The sequence below is a fragment of the Opisthocomus hoazin genome, chromosome 13 (genome assembly GCF_030867145.1).
Source record: "Opisthocomus hoazin isolate bOpiHoa1 chromosome 13, bOpiHoa1.hap1, whole genome shotgun sequence".
Classification (NCBI taxonomy): Eukaryota; Metazoa; Chordata; class Aves; order Opisthocomiformes; family Opisthocomidae; genus Opisthocomus; species Opisthocomus hoazin.
Window position 1 is genome coordinate 15,074,569 of NC_134426.1, and position 19,010 is coordinate 15,093,578.

General features: G+C 42.9%; 1 protein-coding gene across 2 annotated transcripts in view; it reads left to right on the forward strand.

Moving 5' to 3' along the window:
- The window catches only part of RSPH14 (radial spoke head 14 homolog), a 112,500-nt gene extending 96,920 nt beyond the window's left edge, over positions 1-15,580 (forward strand). For both annotated transcript variants that reach the window (XM_075435069.1, XM_009933198.2), the window contains 3 exons: positions 7,407-7,632; positions 10,030-10,163; positions 11,120-15,580. In XM_075435069.1, coding sequence (XP_075291184.1) covers positions 7,407-7,632; positions 10,030-10,163; positions 11,120-11,361 — 602 coding nt within the window. In that variant the 3' untranslated portion in view covers positions 11,362-15,580. The remainder of the gene's footprint in view (positions 1-7,406; positions 7,633-10,029; positions 10,164-11,119) is intronic.
- The last annotated feature ends 3,430 nt before the right edge of the window (positions 15,581-19,010 follow it).

Here is a 19,010-nt window from a genome sequence, read left to right on the forward strand (position 1 = left end):
CGGCTCTTAACAATTTCTCAACTGTTCAACTGACCTGAGGAATTACTTCAAACGACTCACAACTTTCTTCCTCTTTCCTTCCTGTCCTCTCCTTTTGCCCTGTCCAGCTAGACAATAATCTGTGTAGGAAAGGAGCTGTCGCTCACACATCTTTACAACAAGCCTCTGTGACAGAGCAGGCCTTTCTCCGTAGGAATCTCTAAAATTTAATGCAAAGCAAGTAATAATCATACGAGCATTTGTCAAACAGATAATGTCATGTTCACCTTACAGTATTGATTTCTCTGTGACTGAAACTTGCTATAGTAGTTGTTAGCACTTTCCACACTCTTGATGTACAGGCTTGGTATGAAGTGTAAGGTCCAATATTTAAGTTGGTGTTTGCAAATGTGCCAGCCCAGGTTCTCTTCTGAGCATATTCTCTATGTTATGCATGCTAAATTCACAGTTTTCTGTGAATGCTGTGTTTCACAACAGGTGCTTGTGGAAGCAGAATGTCAGCAGAGTCCCTTATGGTTAAAGGCTGCACTGGTCCCTTTTAGGCTCATCTGACAGCTACGTCTCTCCATTACTGACCGACAGAAAAAAAAAGGACAAATTTTGACCTGGAAAATCTGAAGTGGGCTGGCATCTCAGTGGCTGAGGCTCAGCTTTCCAGCAGTAGTTATCTCAAGGCTTTAATTGTCTCTGCAGTAATTGATCTGAGGACTTTGGCGCAAGAAGTACATATGTCAGATTGTTTTCCTTCCTTCGTGCATTTTGGCAAAGCCTTCCCTTTGAAGGAAATCAATAAATTTAAGGATGACATTTCCTCCTTCATCCAAAATACTAAGAAAAAATAACTCCTTCTGGGTTATTTTCAGTCTTTAATTTTTATAATTTTTAAAAAACTTTCTCCAAATAAAGGAAAGGTATTTCATCAGAGAAACAAAAGCCATGACATTTCCTAATTTGTGTGACCAATATATATGCAAGATCAGTTGAATACATGTTATACATATTCACGTGCATGCACACAGGTATATAAGATGATCAGAGTATATCTATACGTTAAGTTAGTTGCAAATTTAGAAAACTTAAAGAAGAGGAATTATATGGGAGGTGCAAGCAGCTAGAGTTCTGAAGGGCAAAATAAAAACACTGCAAAAGATATCAATGCTTATACTTCAATGTGCAGGCAGACTATCAACAATTAGAGCTAGGAAAAAATATTATAAGTCAGCGTTAGTTTATTACTTCTATTTCAGCTTCATATGATTGCTTTCTTCTATATGATAATGTATGAATACAGTTTTATGAAAACAAGGAAAAGTTCCTTTCGTTTTGGAGACTGCCTTCTGATGCCGTATGAATGACCAGCAGTCCATAGTTCACGGGTTATGGGCTGCTACAACAGAGAGCATATTTCTTGATTCCCACCATAGTGGTTTTGGTGACTTTACACTGAAGGATCTGAGACTGACATCAGTCAGAGGTAGGGCACTTGGCCAATTATTTAGCTTACCTTGTAGATAATTCTTGTACAAAATCAGAACCCAAGATTTATTTTTCAGATTGGAAATTATATCTATGTGAAACACAAGTCTACTCTGTCTAATTCATCCCCAGGATTTCTAGCGATGCTATGATAAAAGACATTGTGTAGACCAGAATTTTTAAGTTCTGCTGATATTACATCTCTTTTCACAGAGCATAAAAGATATAGATGGTTAAATCCATTGCTTTCAAGGAAAAGGTCAATGGCAGTCTTATTGACTACCAAAATTACTTTTTTATAAAAAAAAAGGATAATGTCTTTCTTGCATTTCTAAACTACAATAGAGAAGCTAATGCAGATGTATTAATTGTAGTTTCTATGTTAATTATTTTCAGTGGTGCTTTGATAGAACAATTTCACATGTGCTAAGCAAAGATTCTAAACACAAAAACAATATATGCAGGAGTCTTTTTCATTCTCTACTGAGGATTAGGAATCTCTTGTTTACCAGACCAATCTTTCCTGTTCCTTGTTAATGCTGGAAACATTCTGGGTTTTTAAAGGACCCCCAGAGGCAGCGACATTATGCACTTCTCCAGTGTACTGCTGACTTTTTAATATTTTTAAAACCTTAATTTCTATTATGTCTTTCATTAAGATAACATCCCAAAATCCTTAATATTGGAAAAACTCTTAGTGGCTTCAAAACCAGATCCCATAATGCTTTTATGAAGTTTATAGCTACTGTATTTTTAGTGAGTATGTGACAGACGCTGCTATTGAGGTTGTGATTTTATACCTGGTAAATCCCTAGGGCTGTCATAAGATAAATGCATTTAGCCAATGCACAAATTTGAAATGGTTTGAAATGAATTGTTTACTATTTCTAGCCCGATACCAACATCTGCAGTGTTTTCCTCAGTTCCCCTAATATCCTAGTAGCTTTTCGGTTCATTTAAACAGAGACTTTCCACCCCTCAGTCTTTTAAGATAAGAGATACTTTTTGTCTCTAAGCATCGGCATCCTTTGAGACTTCACTGTTTATATTGCTACATTTTCATTGAAAGACAGAGAATTATTGTTGCAAAGAAGAGGAAAACATTCTGACTTTCAAAGATATCAACAGAATCTTCCTCTTCAGTTAGCGGACTTGATAGAGCCGGCAGGGTATAGGCAGGTGAGTCCTAGTACTTCATTTAATGTGGTCTATCTCCTGCTCCAAACTTGCCAGAAAGAAATTTCAGCCCAGTTTTATAGCAGTATTATGTTTAAACTACTCCCTGACATAGCCTTAATGCTGGAAGCACTGAGACTCAAAATGCTGAATCTTGGCATTAAATTAGTGGATACGGGGTTCTCAAATTATGCTCTTGTGACTGGTGACTCAGAAATCTTCTCAGGGAGTCTAAAGAATGATTTTTTTGTTTCAATTTAAACAGCAGTGAGAAAGGAGTGATTAAAGAAGGTGTGCCAGGGAAGGACCTCTGTGGTCATCTTGTCACTCCGAAAGCAAGCATTGCACAAGCACTGCATTTTTAAATGTGTATAATATGTGCTAGCACTCACTAGTATAATAAAAACTTTGTTACCTCTAAAATGGTGCTAAATATTGCAGTGCTAGCAAGAGAGCTGCTAGGTCTACAAATTTTGTCAGGATCATTTGGCCACTTGCAGTTACTGCGCTGCCATCCTGGTGTTTCGCAGCTGCTGTGTGCTGCATGTGTTGACAGCACACCATGACGCTGCCTTCCTTCCGATTCTGTCTGGCTCTGCTTCTCTTTTCCTTGTCTACCCCTTCCTAAGTAGAAATGCTGTTTACTAAGCATTTCAAATAGTTGTGTGAACATCGCAAAGAGCCATCTTAACAAGACATTCATATTATACAGGCTGTGTGTTTACAGATTATTTGACTGTTATACAGCAGTGTATATCACTTTGTGGCCATGAATGAGGCACGTGCTTCGTATTAAAACAAACATTTAAATGGCTTTGAGTTGAAAACTGACATTTGTAAGGAAAAGGATTTGTAATGTGATTTGATTTATGTAATTGAAAACCAAAACAAAACACCACTGTTATGTACTATAAATGACTCCTTTGTCTTCTACAAAATTTGATTTGTTTACATGCCCTGCAGACATACTGAGAGAACAGAATAAGTGACAACTCCTCTTTGGGCCTATTTGAAAAAAGGGTCAGGAAAGGGAGGATGAGAGTGGCCAGAGGGTTGCGAGAAAGAAGGGAAGAGTGCTCAGACAGAAAGGAGCCCAAGGGAAGATTACAAGTTCTCAGAAAAACAGATCAATAATGATGTTAACTATGCAGCTGCAAATGCAACTATTTACATTTTGAAAACATGATTTCCTACTGCTTCACTATGCCCAGGGTATCTAGAACACTCTCTGCCATAGATAAATCGCCTTCGAAAGGGCAGTATTTTCAGGAAAAGTCAAGATCCTGAGGATGCCACCACATATTTCAGCATAGGACTACTAGAAACACCAGCTTACCTTCCCCTTCTATTGCTTGTTCAGTAAGATGTAAGGATCTGAGACTGGTCTAATTTACAAGTAACTCTCAAACAACTTTCCACTGATTTTGTCTCCTCCCTTTTCCCTCCCTCAACCTTTCACCCTTTGGCTCCCTTGGGAAAACCATGACGAATTTCCACCTGGAAATTTCAGTCTCAGTGTTAGCTAATCTCTTTTTGTTGTTGTTGATGGCCTTTCCTCTCCACCCTCTTTCTCTTCACCACATTGAGACTTTTGACAAGGTCAAACAATTCATCTTTATTGCTATATTTATATCTGGGAAGCTCCCTTTAGTAGCATGAGAGCATTTCAGATCGGATAGCTTGACAAAAACAATAGATAAGAATGCTCTCGGTACAGAGACCTAGCCTGGTAAAATAAAACATATTTGTAAACAACTAAAACAGCCCAAGTGTTCATACAAAATAATCACCCACTAGCTACATGGAGATTTCTGACCACAGAATGAATACTAGTGAATGGCTCCACAAAATAAAACCTATCCTAGACAACACTGTACATTATCTTGCCAGCTTATTGAAACAGAAAGACATAAAGTAGCTTTGTTGTATATCTTGCACTCAGGACTGCAGTGCAATAGTAAAGGCTGGCACCAAAAGAAGACATGAAGTGGAAATGCAATGAATGAGGGATGACCGAGACAAAGAAAGTCAATAAACATTACTGGAAGGAATAAACTCCAGGGCCAATGCAAGCAGTCCTGTCTAGCTGGATGTATTGCTTGACTACACTAGAAGATAAGTGAAAGACACAGACACAAAGAAGAGAAACCTGAATGCTGATAGTGCGTACTGGCAATATGATGATAAAGCGATCAAGAGAACTGAAATAAGTAAGCAAGGAAGTCCTGAAAAAGAGAGAATTGTAGGAAACTAAAAATGCAAATGAAGATGATGGGGTGAAAAATGGCTATTAAGTATTTGAAGGCAAGTGTAAAAAATAGTAATGGAAACCTTTATAGGAAAGAAAAATGTACATCTACCAGCATGAGAAAGGTAGACAGAATGCTATAGCAGTAGTGGTTACAGAAAGATGAAAAATTAAATTGGAAGCAACGGCTTCTCTGGGCTCAAGCCAGGATGCTGACTACTCTGTGCAAGAGCAAGTGTGTGCTTATGAAATGAGATGATGAAATTCTTATGATGTGACACTATCCCGAGGAAGATTGGTATCAGTGTGAACCAAAGCTACACAAAGGCTCTGGAAGAGCATGGAGTTTAAACTTCAGGTCTTTGCTACTCTTATTTACATTTAGATTCAGTATGTTATCTTATCTAGAATGAAATTACTTTAAGGTCAAGTAGTCCGGATGTGGTTTTCATTGAAAAGTACCACAGATCATCTGGTAGAGCAACTGTAGAATGAATGGATGCTTGCTACAGGGAATGTCAGCTCATAAGTCTATCACCTCCAACTCATTAGTCTTCCTCTGAAACTGTACTTCCCGAATTTTGTTATTATACTGATTTCCACAGCAACCCAGAATTTAGAAGCACACATGGTAACTGTGAGCAGTCTGGGTATCCCAGTTTCAGGCACACAGGCCATATAGGTTTTTTTATTAAGAACTTTGGGAGGAGTTTTAAAAGTTGACTTTGAAAAATCTTGTGTTTCATAAGCTCTTTCAAAAACCATTGGGAAGCATGGCTAAACCAAATCTGGGTATGATTTATAGTCATCTGAAACTGCTTTAATCTACTTCCATGGGAGTAGTTTGCTCGTGGGTTCCCTGATGCCTGGGACCCTGGAAGGCATGAATTATTCCCAGCCACATCCTTGCTGTTGTCTAAGCCAGCCATAACCCTTCTGTACCTATAGCCTACAACCCCAACCCCTGTAATCCTCGTCAAGGGAGTTAATGCTGGGTGATGGAGCCAGCGGGGCAAGATTTGCCTCCTTCTTGGGGACGTCTCCAAGGAAGTCCTTTGCCAGACAAATAGTGCAGATTTCCTTTACCGCATCCTTCTATGGGGACAGTATGAATGGGCTGGAGCTAATCCTTCAGAATTTTCTTCTTTTTGTTCCTCCAGGGGACATAAATATAGGGTTGAGGGGGTTTGTTCACTATGAAAACGCCAGCCCCCTCATCTAGTGACACACACAGCCACAGCTTCAAAGACAACGTTTTTTCACTTTCCTTTCCTGCGTTGCCTTTCTGGCACAAGGAGACATTCTTGTTTTTAAAATATTGTTAGTCTTCAAGAGTGAATTGTTTGAGTCTGTTTTTCCTTATTATTTATTTGAATTCTCACGGCAACTGACCTCCAAATGTAGCATGGCTATTAAAACCTGTAATAATACCACCCCTAGGCATTTCTTTGCATTTGCATTAGTAAAGTGGATCCAAGTGAGTTAGTAACATAAGAAGTTATTCAACATCAGCAAAACCTCAGAAATCTGTACAACAGAATAACCTCTAGAATCACCCGATTGTTCAGCTGAGGGATTTCTTCCATGCACTACCAAGGGCCATTAAAATCTCTTTCCCACTTGTCCTTTTATCCCTGACTGTGGAGATTCATTTGAAAATACCTTGATGACTCTTGTTCACACAATTTCCTTATCTAACCATATATGAATCACTTCAAGAGAAGCCACATTGCTCCTAGCAACCAAAGAAGCAGTCTTAGCAACAAGACAGCTGGAGAATTTTGTTTTCACATCGTTACTCGTGGACAGTACGTTCTGCTTTCCCATGACATTGCTGTTTCAGTGTTGACTTAGTATTCTGTAAGAAACAGTACAAATTGGACACTTTCTCTTAGCAAAGACATCACTTGCAGGGCAAATGATGATCTTTGCAGCTTTGTTGCTATTTCCTTTGGGAGCTAGTGCAAGAGCTGGAAAGCGCAAAATTTAAATTTTCCCCATGACAGAATTACTACGAAGAAATACGTGAGAAAGCTGACAGTTTCCAAAACCTTGACTTCCCCCACAGAAATGATGGTGGAGAATCAAAGTATAAATATAAAGGCTCACATCTCAGCCTATCTTAACATCTGTTCATTTTGAGAACAGTTAGAAAGGCTGGATATAAGGTGACATATTTATATTCCCTATATTTTCTTAGCAAGTATAATTTTGGGAGCGATATTGTGGTGGGAGAAACTGGGAACATCAGAGCAATTGGCATTTTGGTTATTACCTGGGCTGATGTCTTTACAGGACCATTGGGGCAGCTTCCTGAGGAAGCAGTGCTAAGATGGCATTTCTGAACAGAGCAGTCCTGTAGTAGTTTCCATCTTTCAATCCCGCATCTGTGTAAGGAAACGAGTTAACGTTTGTATTTTGACCCTATTAAGAAACTCAAAATGCCTTCAGAAATATTAAATGCACTCACACCTCATCCGTGTTTCTTCTCTGTCTCCTCCCATAGGGGCTGCTGGCATACTGGATGCCGGTTTGGTTCCCTCACTTGTATTCAAATTGAAGACTGAGTCAGATGGAATCCAGGAGCTAATCCTTGACACACTCTCCAACTGTCTACGTGTTGATGCTTCTGATGCTCTAGCAACTGGTGCCGTTACTATCCTGAAGGAAAAGCTCACACACTCGTCAGTGGCCATCAGAAGCAAAGCAGCTTGCGTCCTGTTAGAAATCGGGTAAAGGAAAAGAAATCTGTCTATAATATTTAAGTCCAAGAAAAGACTCATTTCGTGAGTGAATGAATGTCACTAGTTTACAGTTGTGTTCCACTACACGTTGAAGATGCCACATTTCACATGTAAAGCAAAATCGGCCTGAATGCACACATAGGTAGAAGAATTCCAAAAGTCATAGCTGCTATAAATCACTCAAGAAAGCAGATGCTGCTGAGGAAATGTCACTCCTCCTATTTGTCTTCAGTATTGGCAGTGAAATCAGGATTTTTTCCTGGTACAGCACTGCTCAGAAAAATCTCTTGCATAAGACATCATGTGAAAACAAGATTCTGACCCCTATGGAGGTAGAGAGGCGCTCCCTTATTTTTTTGGACAACGACTTTCTCAAAAAATTAAAAATCCTAGGAAACTTTCAATGTAATTGAGGACAGAAATAGCTGCCTGACACAGGCTACTACATACGTCAGTGATGGATCAGAAAAAGCAATCTTTATATTAAATTTGTGTATCACACACTGGACGAAAGGATGTTTTGGTTAGGCCTGGATAAATACCAGGTGCCCACCAAAACCAGTCCCTCCCCCTCCTCCGCTGGACAGGGGAGAGGAAATACGATGAAAGGCTGAGGGTCAAGATAGGACAGGGAGAGCTCACTCACCAATTGCTGTCACGGACAAACCAGATCGAACTTGGGGAGAAAAGGGAGTTTAATTCATGACCAATCAAATCAGAGAAGGATAATGATAACTAAAACTAGATCTTAAAACATGTTCCCCCCACCCCTCCCTGCTTCCCAGGTTCAACTTCACTCCCCTTTCTCTCCCTCTCCTCCCCCTGAGCAGCGCTGGGGATGGGGAATGGGGGTTATGGTCAGTTCATCACACCTTGTCTCTGCCACTCCTCCCTCCTCAGGGGAGGACTCCTCGCACTCTGCCCCTCCTCCAGCGTGAGGTCCCTCTCACAGGAGAGAGTTCTGCACAAACTTCTCCAACGGGAGTCCTTCCCACAGTCTGCAGCTCTTCACAAACTGCTCCAGCGTGGGTCCCCACGGGGTCACAAGCCCGGCCAGCAAACCTGCTCTGGCCTGGGCTCCTCTCTCCATGGGGCCGCAGGTCCTGGCAGGAGCCTGCTCCAGCACGGGCTCCCCACGGGGTCACAGCCTCCTTTGGGCATCCCCCTGCTCTGGTGTGGGGTCCCTTCCACAGGCTGCAGGTGGAGATCTGCTCCACCATGGACCTCCATGGGCTGCAGGGACAGCCTGCCCCACGATGGTCTTCATCATGCGTTGCAGGGGAACCTCTGCTCCGGCACCTGGAGCACCTCCTCCCCCTCCTTCTACACTGACCTTGGTGTCTGCAGAGTTGTTTCTCTCACATTGTCTCACTCCTCTATCTCAGCTGCTGTCTCACTGCAGTTTTTTTCCCCTTCTTAAATACGTTCTCACAGAGGCGCTACCACTGTCCCTGACTGGCTTGGCCTTGGCCAGCAGCGGGTCCGTCTTGGAGCCAGCTGGCACTGGCTTTATCAGCCATGGGGAAAGCTTCTCACAGCTTCTCACAGAAGCCACCCCTATAGCCCCCCCACTACTAAAACCTTGCCACACAAACCCGGCCAAAGGAATAATAGAAGTCCACTGTCCTGCAATCACAAAATATAATAAAAGTACTGAGCAGCTTTCTAGTTTATAAAGGTCTGCAGATCATGTAATTTAGGTACCAACTGGCACAAAACACTTCCTAATATCCTGTAACACACGAGGTCTTATAGGAAGAGAGTACAGATAAAATGAGCCATAGCAAGAAAGCAGAAATGCACCTAGAGCACGGTCATCAGCTACGTCCCAGGTCCCTGCAGTAGCTGGGCCATGTTAAATATTCCCCGCATTAAAGAGGCTGCGAAGAAAAAGTTGACCTGGGAGAAGAATTAATTGCAGACTCCTAATTTAGCAGGTTTTAAAATCTGTATAGGGTTCAACAGGCAGGTTTCTTAACTAAATTGCCATTAGGACCACCAGCACACTTAATCCTACATCCTGGTACATGCTGTTGTCCATCAATCTCCAGTTTATCGTAGAACGTAAAAAAAAAAAAAAAAGAAATCAAACCCCACCAAAAAATAGCCTAAAAAACTGTTAAGGCTATCACAAGTAGATTTAATAGACACCAGGCACAAGCAGACAAGCCCTTTCTTTCCTTTGTGGCTGGATAGTGGTGCCTGCCACCTGGCTAACAGTCAGAACACCGTGAGTCCAAAGGGAACTGAGCGGAGGCTGTGTCAGCACTGTTGTCAAGAGACGGCGGAGGGCTGCGGGGGTCCAGGCATGGCGAGAAGCTGTGGGTAGCTGCAGGGAGAGCAGATGCAGTTCAAGCAAGCAACTCAACCATCTTTTCTGCACAGTACTCATCCAGAGGGAAAAAGCGTGGTGTGTGAAGAAGTTATTCCTGTGCTGGTGAGCCTCTTGGAAGATACGGATCCTGAAGTCCAAGCCAGTGCAGCTGGAGCGCTGATGTTTGCCACTGTTAAACCTCAGGGTGAGAGACAGAGGCAGTTCTGTTGGGATGCTCTCTGGAAATCCAATTCTAAGGCAACTTAATAACAAAACCTTTGCCCTCCACCACCCCCAAGTCTGCAGCTTCTGACAGTGCTAAAGCTCTTCAAGAAACTGTCAGATTAGGACACTTCCTTAGATCTGTCTCAAGCTCCGCCATAGTGTCTAGGGGGGACAGCACATTTCACACTTCATCCACCTGAAGTAGGTCAAGAAGTTATTTATCCACCCCACCTACCACATTTCCCCCCAGAGTGCTGCTCGAGAGGGGGAACATCTTCTGTGTAACTCCAGACTGCACAGAGATCCACATACCTGAAGCTGCTCGGAAGCCCCAGTCCTCCACAGAGGAGAACTGCTTTCTGGAAACGCTTTTTGTGGTTAGAGGCAGCTTCTGTCACAGCTGGGAGAGGAATGAATAAGAACAAGTTCTGTGGTTCTCCCAACTTACATGACACTGAAAATACTGCTAAATTTTCGGTGTGAAGAATGAGCAATTAGACATAAAAGTGTCTTAATAACAGCAATTGTGCTCCAGTCCTCCTCTGCAATCATCCCCCTGGCTTCCAAAGACAACACAGGAGTGGATATCAGTGTCACTAAAAACAAAAGAAGGGAGGATATTCTCAAGGGCATCTAACCCCACCCCAACAAACAGTTATCCTGTTATTTGGTGCCTCATATATTCTTAGAGAATTTGTTGCAAATGAAATAATGATGTGCAAGGCACATAAAGTTAACTAAGAAAGATCTCTTTTCTTAAAAATAGACAGCTGGCAGCTAGCGTTGATTTTCTAAGGAAAAGCATGTCCTACCTCTTCGCACTGCACCCTCTGGGGTGTTCAGAGCTGCAGCTGGGCAGGGAGCAGAAAGCAGCAATTCAAAAGCATGTCAATTGTACGTCATAACACATTTTAAAGCCAGTTTATTTCTCTACAGGGAGATTCTCAGCCCTAGGTGCTGAAGCCATTCCACCTTTACTGAAGATGGTTGCTGAGGAAACCAGCAAAGCCCGTCTGAACGCAATCAAAACCCTCACCATGCTGGCTGAGCTGCCAGAGGGCCGCAAGACACTCCTGGATCATACAGATACATTTCAGCAGTGTCTCAGTGATCCCCGTGAGGCAGTGAAAAGAGCTGCCAAAATTGCCATCAGTGTCATCAAATGGAAGCCTTTCTGAAGACATGATGTTTCACAGGGATCTATTGCCCTCTGTTGTTGTCTGGCTGTAAAAGTTGCATGATTATACGAGACCTACAAAACCAAAACTCTTTTCCTCGGTTACGCTGGCTCAGTTCATCCTCCAAAGTCATTTGTCAACAGTTTCACATCTATATCGCAGGTTGGGAGCAGAATAATGGGGAAAAAGAAAAGTTATGAAGTCTGGAGTTCTCCACTAGGAATTATTTCCTACGTTAGCAAGATTTTCCTGTGATATGAGAAACCAATCCTTTTTCTTTTCTTCATAATGTTCTCTCCTTTCTTGTTTTCTTCTTTTAAATCTCAGCCTATCAAACATTAATCAATAACTAATTATATTAGAAAGAAAGGTTCATAATTAACCTCTCCAGCAGTCTTGTCTCTGCTGGAAAAGTGACCCAACGACAGGAATTTACAGGAGGTCTGCTGCAAACATTTGTTGAACGTGGGATCAGAAGCATTTAGAGCATCATCACAGAAAAAGCAATGGCAAAGTCGCAGAAGGGCTCCCCCCAAAGAATTATGAGACTTTCCCAGCCTGAAATATAACCAAATACTTACCAGCATGGTTCTAACAAGCGGAGTTGCTAACAAGACTTGCCAGCGGTGAAGCTGGTGGAGACAGGCCCCGCTGCCCCGGGCCAAAAGCACCTCCGCTTAACCCTGTCCCTGCGATGAGACTTCTCCGTGCAACACTCCAGTACTCCCTGGTAATGACTTCCTGAGGAGAGCAGTAGTAGCAGCCCTCAGTTTACTTTGCAGCCCCTGCGGAGCCCCGCTCTCGCTGTGACAGCAGCCCCTCGCTCAGCCTCAGCTGGGGCGATTGCTCCAGTGTTTGCATGCTGGTGGGGGTCTCGATGGGCAGGATTTCTACTCCCGTGTGTTCGCAGCCAGGCGCAGGGCTGCCATGTGCAGTTGTCCATGCTTAGGGTAAAAGGAAAATAAGTCAGAAAGATTTTACTAGGGTGGCCCTTGGTACAGCTCTGCTGGGGACAGACCCCAGGGCCTCCAACCGCAGAGGGGGCTGACCCATGTCTGAAAATGGTTACAGGATGGCACAAAAGCGCCGTGGTGTTTCTGTTAGTATTTGGTATTTTGTGGTTCTTTACAGCCGTAATCCATCCTTTGAGTACAAAAATGAGCAAATATAATGGAAATGTTGTGCCAGAACTGAAGTGTTTTGCCGTTGTGGCACACTTTTGGAGGAGAAGGGGGCGCCGAGAGGAAAGCTGATCCTAATGTTACTGTCTAGTTCAACAGGAGCTGGACAAGACGATGTCCAGAGATCCCTTTCAAACTCACGTATTCTATGATTAACAGCTGTCTAAATAGAGAAATGAGGAGATAAACAGAACAGAGAACAGAAAATGTCAGTTCCCTGTTTTAGAAAAATGCAGTGTGTTTTTTTCTTTAAAAAGATTCTATTTTTAAACTTATAAAAAGAAACATTTTACATCACAAAATTGAGAATAACATAGAAAGTTCAAGCTGTTTGTAGAAGCAAGCCTATCCAACAAGACATAAATTGCCTGAAGGAAATAAGGTAGTTCCTGTGTTTAGAGCTGGCGGGCAGCAGGGATGGTGGGAAGTTCAGTAGCATTTTACTCACTGCGTAGTCAAGGCAGGTCACTACAGTTATGTTGCAAATTTCTCTGTCTGCCGTTGCAAGTGTGTAATTTAAGAGGCATTGAGGGAAGGCCTGGGCAAAGAAATAAAGCAAGGTGGTAGAACAAATCCTGGCCACACTCAGCGACCAGGAAAGGGGAAAGGTGCTATAGTGTAGCTGACAGCTTTACAGGAAGTCACATCTGTTTTCACTCAGGTTTTACTCTCACGTGGTATTTTTACATCTAAAAGTTACCAAGCTGTAGCTATAAAGAAGCTGCATCATCTGTATAAAGGGGTTATTTGTCAGGGCTGCTTTTCTGCTGCTGAAACCCACTGTCACACTGCAAACTGCGTTGCCCTTACGCAAAGCGAAATCTTCTTCTGTTGGAGTGATTGAAGTTAAAATGTTTCTCTTCCATAACCTAACAAAAGGTGAATTTCCTCTCCTATAAAGATGTGATTTCAAAGTGTTGAGTCAGTTGGATTCATTCCCTCTGGGTGGGATCTTGGAGGAACGCTGCCTTTTAAGTACACTTTACATACAAAAGACATTCATACATAATGCATATTGACGCCAGAGTGCATCCAATTCAGTAAAAGAGAGCCAGGCAGCTTAATAACATGCTAAAAGTTCAGTAAAGGACTAGGGAACAACAGAAAATAGTAGTCTCATCTGCACCAACAAAGCTGCTGCAGGAAAATGCAGCAGCAATGATCGTTTTAGCTCAGTTCCAAACCTCTGTCACAGCCTTCCCCGATAATTCGGGTATCACACTTCAGCGAGTTAGCAAAATAATTAGCTTGTTCAGCTGTGGAAGGAAGACCATCCGGACTGAACTGCTCTGACTAAAAGAAACATAGCTGACTTGGACCCAAAGAGTTGCATTCTGCGCATCTGCCTGATCATTGCTTTAAAGACGATATAAACTGCTTCCACATAAGGCTCTATACCGTATCAATGATCTTGTCTTATGTACACACGATATAAAAACGGAACAAAGCTTTAACTGACCTCTGAAATCTGGATGCTAGTGGTACCCCTTCCACATGTCAGCTGTTGTCTCAGCTTGGAGATATTCACGTTGACCCAAACATATTTGGGAGAGAGACAAAAAACAACGCAGTGGTATGAACAGAAATTACAGGGTAAATAGGATTGAGTAGAAAATACACAGCATAAGCTTGGATTTTTAGGCTTGTAATTATCAGTACTGTTATTCATTGTTAAATGAACTTTCATTCTACAATTTAGCAAATAATCATTTAATGAATTTTCATATCTAAAAAAAATAGCTTTATTATTAAGGATTTTTTTTTTCTTGTGAGGTACACTAAGTCTTGAAACAAAGGAGAACTACATGTACTGGAGTTGCAGTAGCGCTGATTTGTAAATCAGGTTGGAGTTAACCCAAGATACCCTGCGGCCCTAGCAGTATTTGGACTTCTGTCAGTTATTACTTAACTGCTGAATACAGTGTTGCCCTTAAGACAGCACACAAAATGAAAAATGCATCCTAACATTCTTCTAGTACTGACATTCTGATAAAATGAAAAGATCACCTGTCCTAGCAAGTCCAATGGCAGGAACAGTTTGGGTCATGTTGCCTATGAACTTCACCAGCAAGGTGATGACACTGATGTTACGTGATGCTACAGGGGCAACCTGCAGTACCCGTGGTTTGCCGTCAGCATTCTCTGCTCTCTCCAGTTAGGGCAGGTTTTCTGGCCCGAGTCGCAGTCTTGGTCCTAGAGACGTGCTTGCTGGCTTTGCAGCTGTCTTGGTGCTGAACATCCATTCAACACGCAGCTAAGGACCAGGCATAGTACCGAAATACCGTGCACACGGGGAGTGCCACGGCTGTCTGTAGCTAACTTCCCACTTTGGAAGGAGAGACAACAGGCCCTAATTTGTGAGACCAGGCAATTAATTAGCACTCTAGGTGTCATTAAAACAATTAGCTAGATCAAAGAAACACAGCTGATGAATGCTTCCCCTTGGACTGACTTAGCTTTCAGTCAAGTGTACTCAATAATAAAGCTGCGAAGGACTTGGTCACAAAAATGCTAAAGCTCCTTTTGAATTGCTTCATACACATTATACGTACTTAAACTAACATGTCAGGATCTGGCACTCTCATACACTATCATTAAACTCATTGTTTCAAAATAAGTACTGTGTATACAGCAAGTCTGGTTTTAGCACTACAGACTCCACAGTGCTCTACCCTGATATTAGCACCGAAGTAGATTTTTAACATCAGTGAAAAATTATTTCTCTATTTAGCTTGAAGCCAACAGTGATTAAGGCGTGGTCCTGAGTCAATACTGGAATGAATTCAGTTACATCCTACACAGACCAAGTTTGCAAACCAGCTGCCCAACCATTCACAGTGATACCAGGAGAAGACAAGACAGCTGCAGTCAGGGGAAAGAAGACCTTCTTGTGTAAGCCTTGTGTGCCACCCAGGCAGAGCTCATTTTGAAAGCACAAAGGTTTATATAAGTTTTTCCGGACAGTTTCCAGAAGATTAAGTATTTTATGGCTCTTTGTTTGTGCAACCACAGACTCATTTCCCTGTCCCCATTTGCTTTCAGAAGTTGGAAAGCATCCTGTCCTGCCCTGGAAAATGGCAGCTTTTATTTCTATCTACTCATTTTCCAAAGCAGAGAGTATCTTTGCTTCCCATTACTACATTTTCTATTTAAAAAAGAAAAAAAAAATAATCAAAATACTATTAAAAATGCATAGAAGCAAGAGATTTGTCTAAGGACAAAATAAAGAGTCTGGGAAAGTCAGATTTGGCTAATTACATTAGACCAGAAGGGCATAATGTCTTTTCTGTGGCTACACACAAAACTAGCATGCCGAAAAATTCAAGCCCAGGTCCTACTTTTAGCAACTCAAAATTTACAACTTGAAAGAACAAAAAGCTTTGCAATAATTGTTTTTAAGATACTACGAATATAAGCTAAGTTTTTAAAGATATAGGCTCCGATACTGGAAACAAAAATGCTGCACAGAGTAAGAATGAGCTCACACTTGCCTCAGCTTGAAGTTCTTCCAGCTACCTTAAGAAAAGCAGGGGAGCTGCTGGTATGGCACAAGCTCTAGCCTCAAGCACTGCCAGGGAGGAGAGGCTGGGCACAACAGCTCCAGGGAAATTCTTCTTTTCCTCAGCTTACCATAGTAGATGACAAGACGGAATGTTCTTCAGGAGGAACAACAAAGGCAGCCTCTCGTAATAATCATAAGGGTAATAACCACAGGTACTGGTTAGAATGTCTTTCATCAGAACAGCTAGTAGATATCGGGGTGAGTGCAGTTCTACTCTGTCCTTGAAGTTCTCTAGCACAGGCCTGCACTGCACACCATGAAAAAAACGCCACGAAGCACAGAGTTAAACCGGGGGGGGGGGGGTTCATTTCTCGTCTTCCCCGGTGATGCATCACCCTCTGCGGTGACATCTGTGGTGCTGTATTGCTGCATTTCAGCGGAGCAGCAGGGAAGCTCCCCTCGCTGCTCGCTCCCCTCGCTGGCTTGTGACCACACAGTAACACTGCAGGTGCAGGACAGAGACCTGTGACTAGGACGTAAGGTCATGAAACAAATTTAAAATAAAATCAGCCTTCCTCAGAACAGCCTTGCTGTGACCACCAGCCTTCCTGTGGCCAGCGTGACGGTCTGTCCCCAGGAATATCGGCTTTAAACTCTCCTCCAGCTCAAAGCTTCAAACCAATGAATTCAAGTGTTCTTCAAAGACAATAACCAAGGCTCTATGGCTTTTCTCCCAAATGCCAGCCACCACTGGTGATGCATATATTTATTTTTGCATCAGCTTTTACTTCATGTAAACGTTCCTAATTTTGCCAGTTAAGAAAGTGATCTGGGGAGCTGTGGAGCCGATTAGCAATCGCAGCAGCTGATGGTGCTCTGATCGTGACAATCACTTGCACCTGAAGAACTCAGCCCCCTGCTGTGTCCTAGTTCACCATGGAAGACACTTTGGTTAAAATCAAACACTGGTTGCTGCAGATGCATTCCAAATAAAGCCACAGACCTTCCCTCCCCCAGCATTTCAGTGCATGAGGTTTTTAATAACAAAACAGGAATAAAACTAAATTCTGGGTTCTAAGAACAGACTGTTCTCATGGTCATTAATAATTAACATTTGTGAAATACTTGGATACATTGGTAATGGGTGATACAGAAAAATAAAAAAAATAAATGGAGTGGTTATCCTTTTTCAAGACTTGGCCTGAAAATTATGTAGTAATTCTTAAACGGAAGACTGATTTGTTTAGTGTGTGTTCTTTACATATCAGTGTTGTAATTGGCTTACAGTGCTACCAGGTGAATTCTTAATTTTATTTTATTTTGTGCAGTTCATTTAAAATAATTCTGTATATCTGACTAAAGTCCACTAAACCAAGCTGTACCCCTGTATCTTATGGACAGGATAAGCTGAGATGTCTCAGGATCACCTGAAATAGGGTTGTATTAGCTGTACATGCCATGCAGGTATATCGTGCTATTAGCCAGAGATATATCTGGAGTCTCTCCACTGCCCAGCAGTGTTTCAAATCTACAGTCAAACATGGGGAACAAGCACATGCTCCAATTTCTAAAGCATGAGAATGCCCGGGACAGTGTAAGCTACTTTTTGGGCTTTGTCTGAGAGCATCCCACAACCACAGCTGCAACTTGGACAGAGTTCCTGAGAAATGAAGTCACTTTCTTCCTCAAAATCATGACGCTGCCTTTGACTGCAATAGCTACCAATCTCAGGCAGCATTTAACTAATTTAAACAAAAATCAGCTGTCCACAATATCAGGCAATTTTTCTATGAAATTCTACAGAATTAGAGGTGTACTCTAACCAGCAGTCAAACTTTATGTAACCGTTTGAACTCTGCGCTCTACCACATCCAGTTTTCAGACTGGAACAAAAACAGGTTGCTGAGGACATACAGTGAACATCCCTGGGAAAAGGAGAGTTAGTTTTTCAAAATTCTTTAATCCTGGTGAGCAACATGAAGTGACAGTGCCTGATTAACCAGGAGGTCATGTAAAGGCTGCTCAGCCTGCCAGGAAACAGATCTGACAGATGGACCACTCGGTGGATAAGGAATTGGCTGGATTGTCGCACTCAAAGGGCTGCGGTCAATGGTTCGATGTCCAAGTGGAGCTCAGAGACAAGTGGTGTTCCTCAGAGGTTGGCACTGGGACCAGCGCTGTTTAACATCTGTCAGAGATAGCAGGATTGAGTGCACCCTCACCAAGTTTGCCAATGACACCAAGCTGTGTGAGGTGGTCGACACGCTGCAGGGAAGGGATGCCATCCACAGGGACCTTGACAGGCTGGAGAGGTGTGTGAACCTCATCAAGTTCAACAAGGCCAAGTGCAAATTCCTGCACGTCGGTTGAGGCAAGCCCGAGCACAAATACAGGCTGGGTGCAGAATGGATTGAGAGCAGCCCTGAGGAGAAGGACTTGGGGGTGCTGATTGATGAGAAGCTCAGCATGACCCGGCAGTGTGTGCTGGCAGCCCAGAAGGGCAACCCTACTCTGGGCTGCACCAAGAGCAGCGTGGGCAGCAGGGTGACGGAGGGGATTCTGCCCCTCTGCCCCGCTCTGCTGAGACCCCTCTGGGAGTCCTGCATCCAGCTCTGGAGCCCTCAGCACAGGACAGACCTGGAGCTGTTGGAGCAGGGCCAGAGGAGGCCACAAAAATGATCCAAGGGCTGGAACCCCTCTGCTGGGAGTAAAGGCTGAGGGAGCTGGGGCTGTTCAGCCTGGAGAGGAGAAGGCTCCAGGGAGACCTTAGAGCAGCTGCCAGTGCCTGAAGGGGCCTGCAAGAGAGCTGGAGAGGGATTTTTTACGAGCGGATGGTGTGACAGGACAAGGGGTAATGGCTTCAAACTGAAAGAGGGGAGATTTAGATTAGATATACGAAAGAAATTCTTTACTCTGGGGGTGGTGAGGCACTGGAACAAGTTGCCCAGAGAAGCTGTGGCTGCATC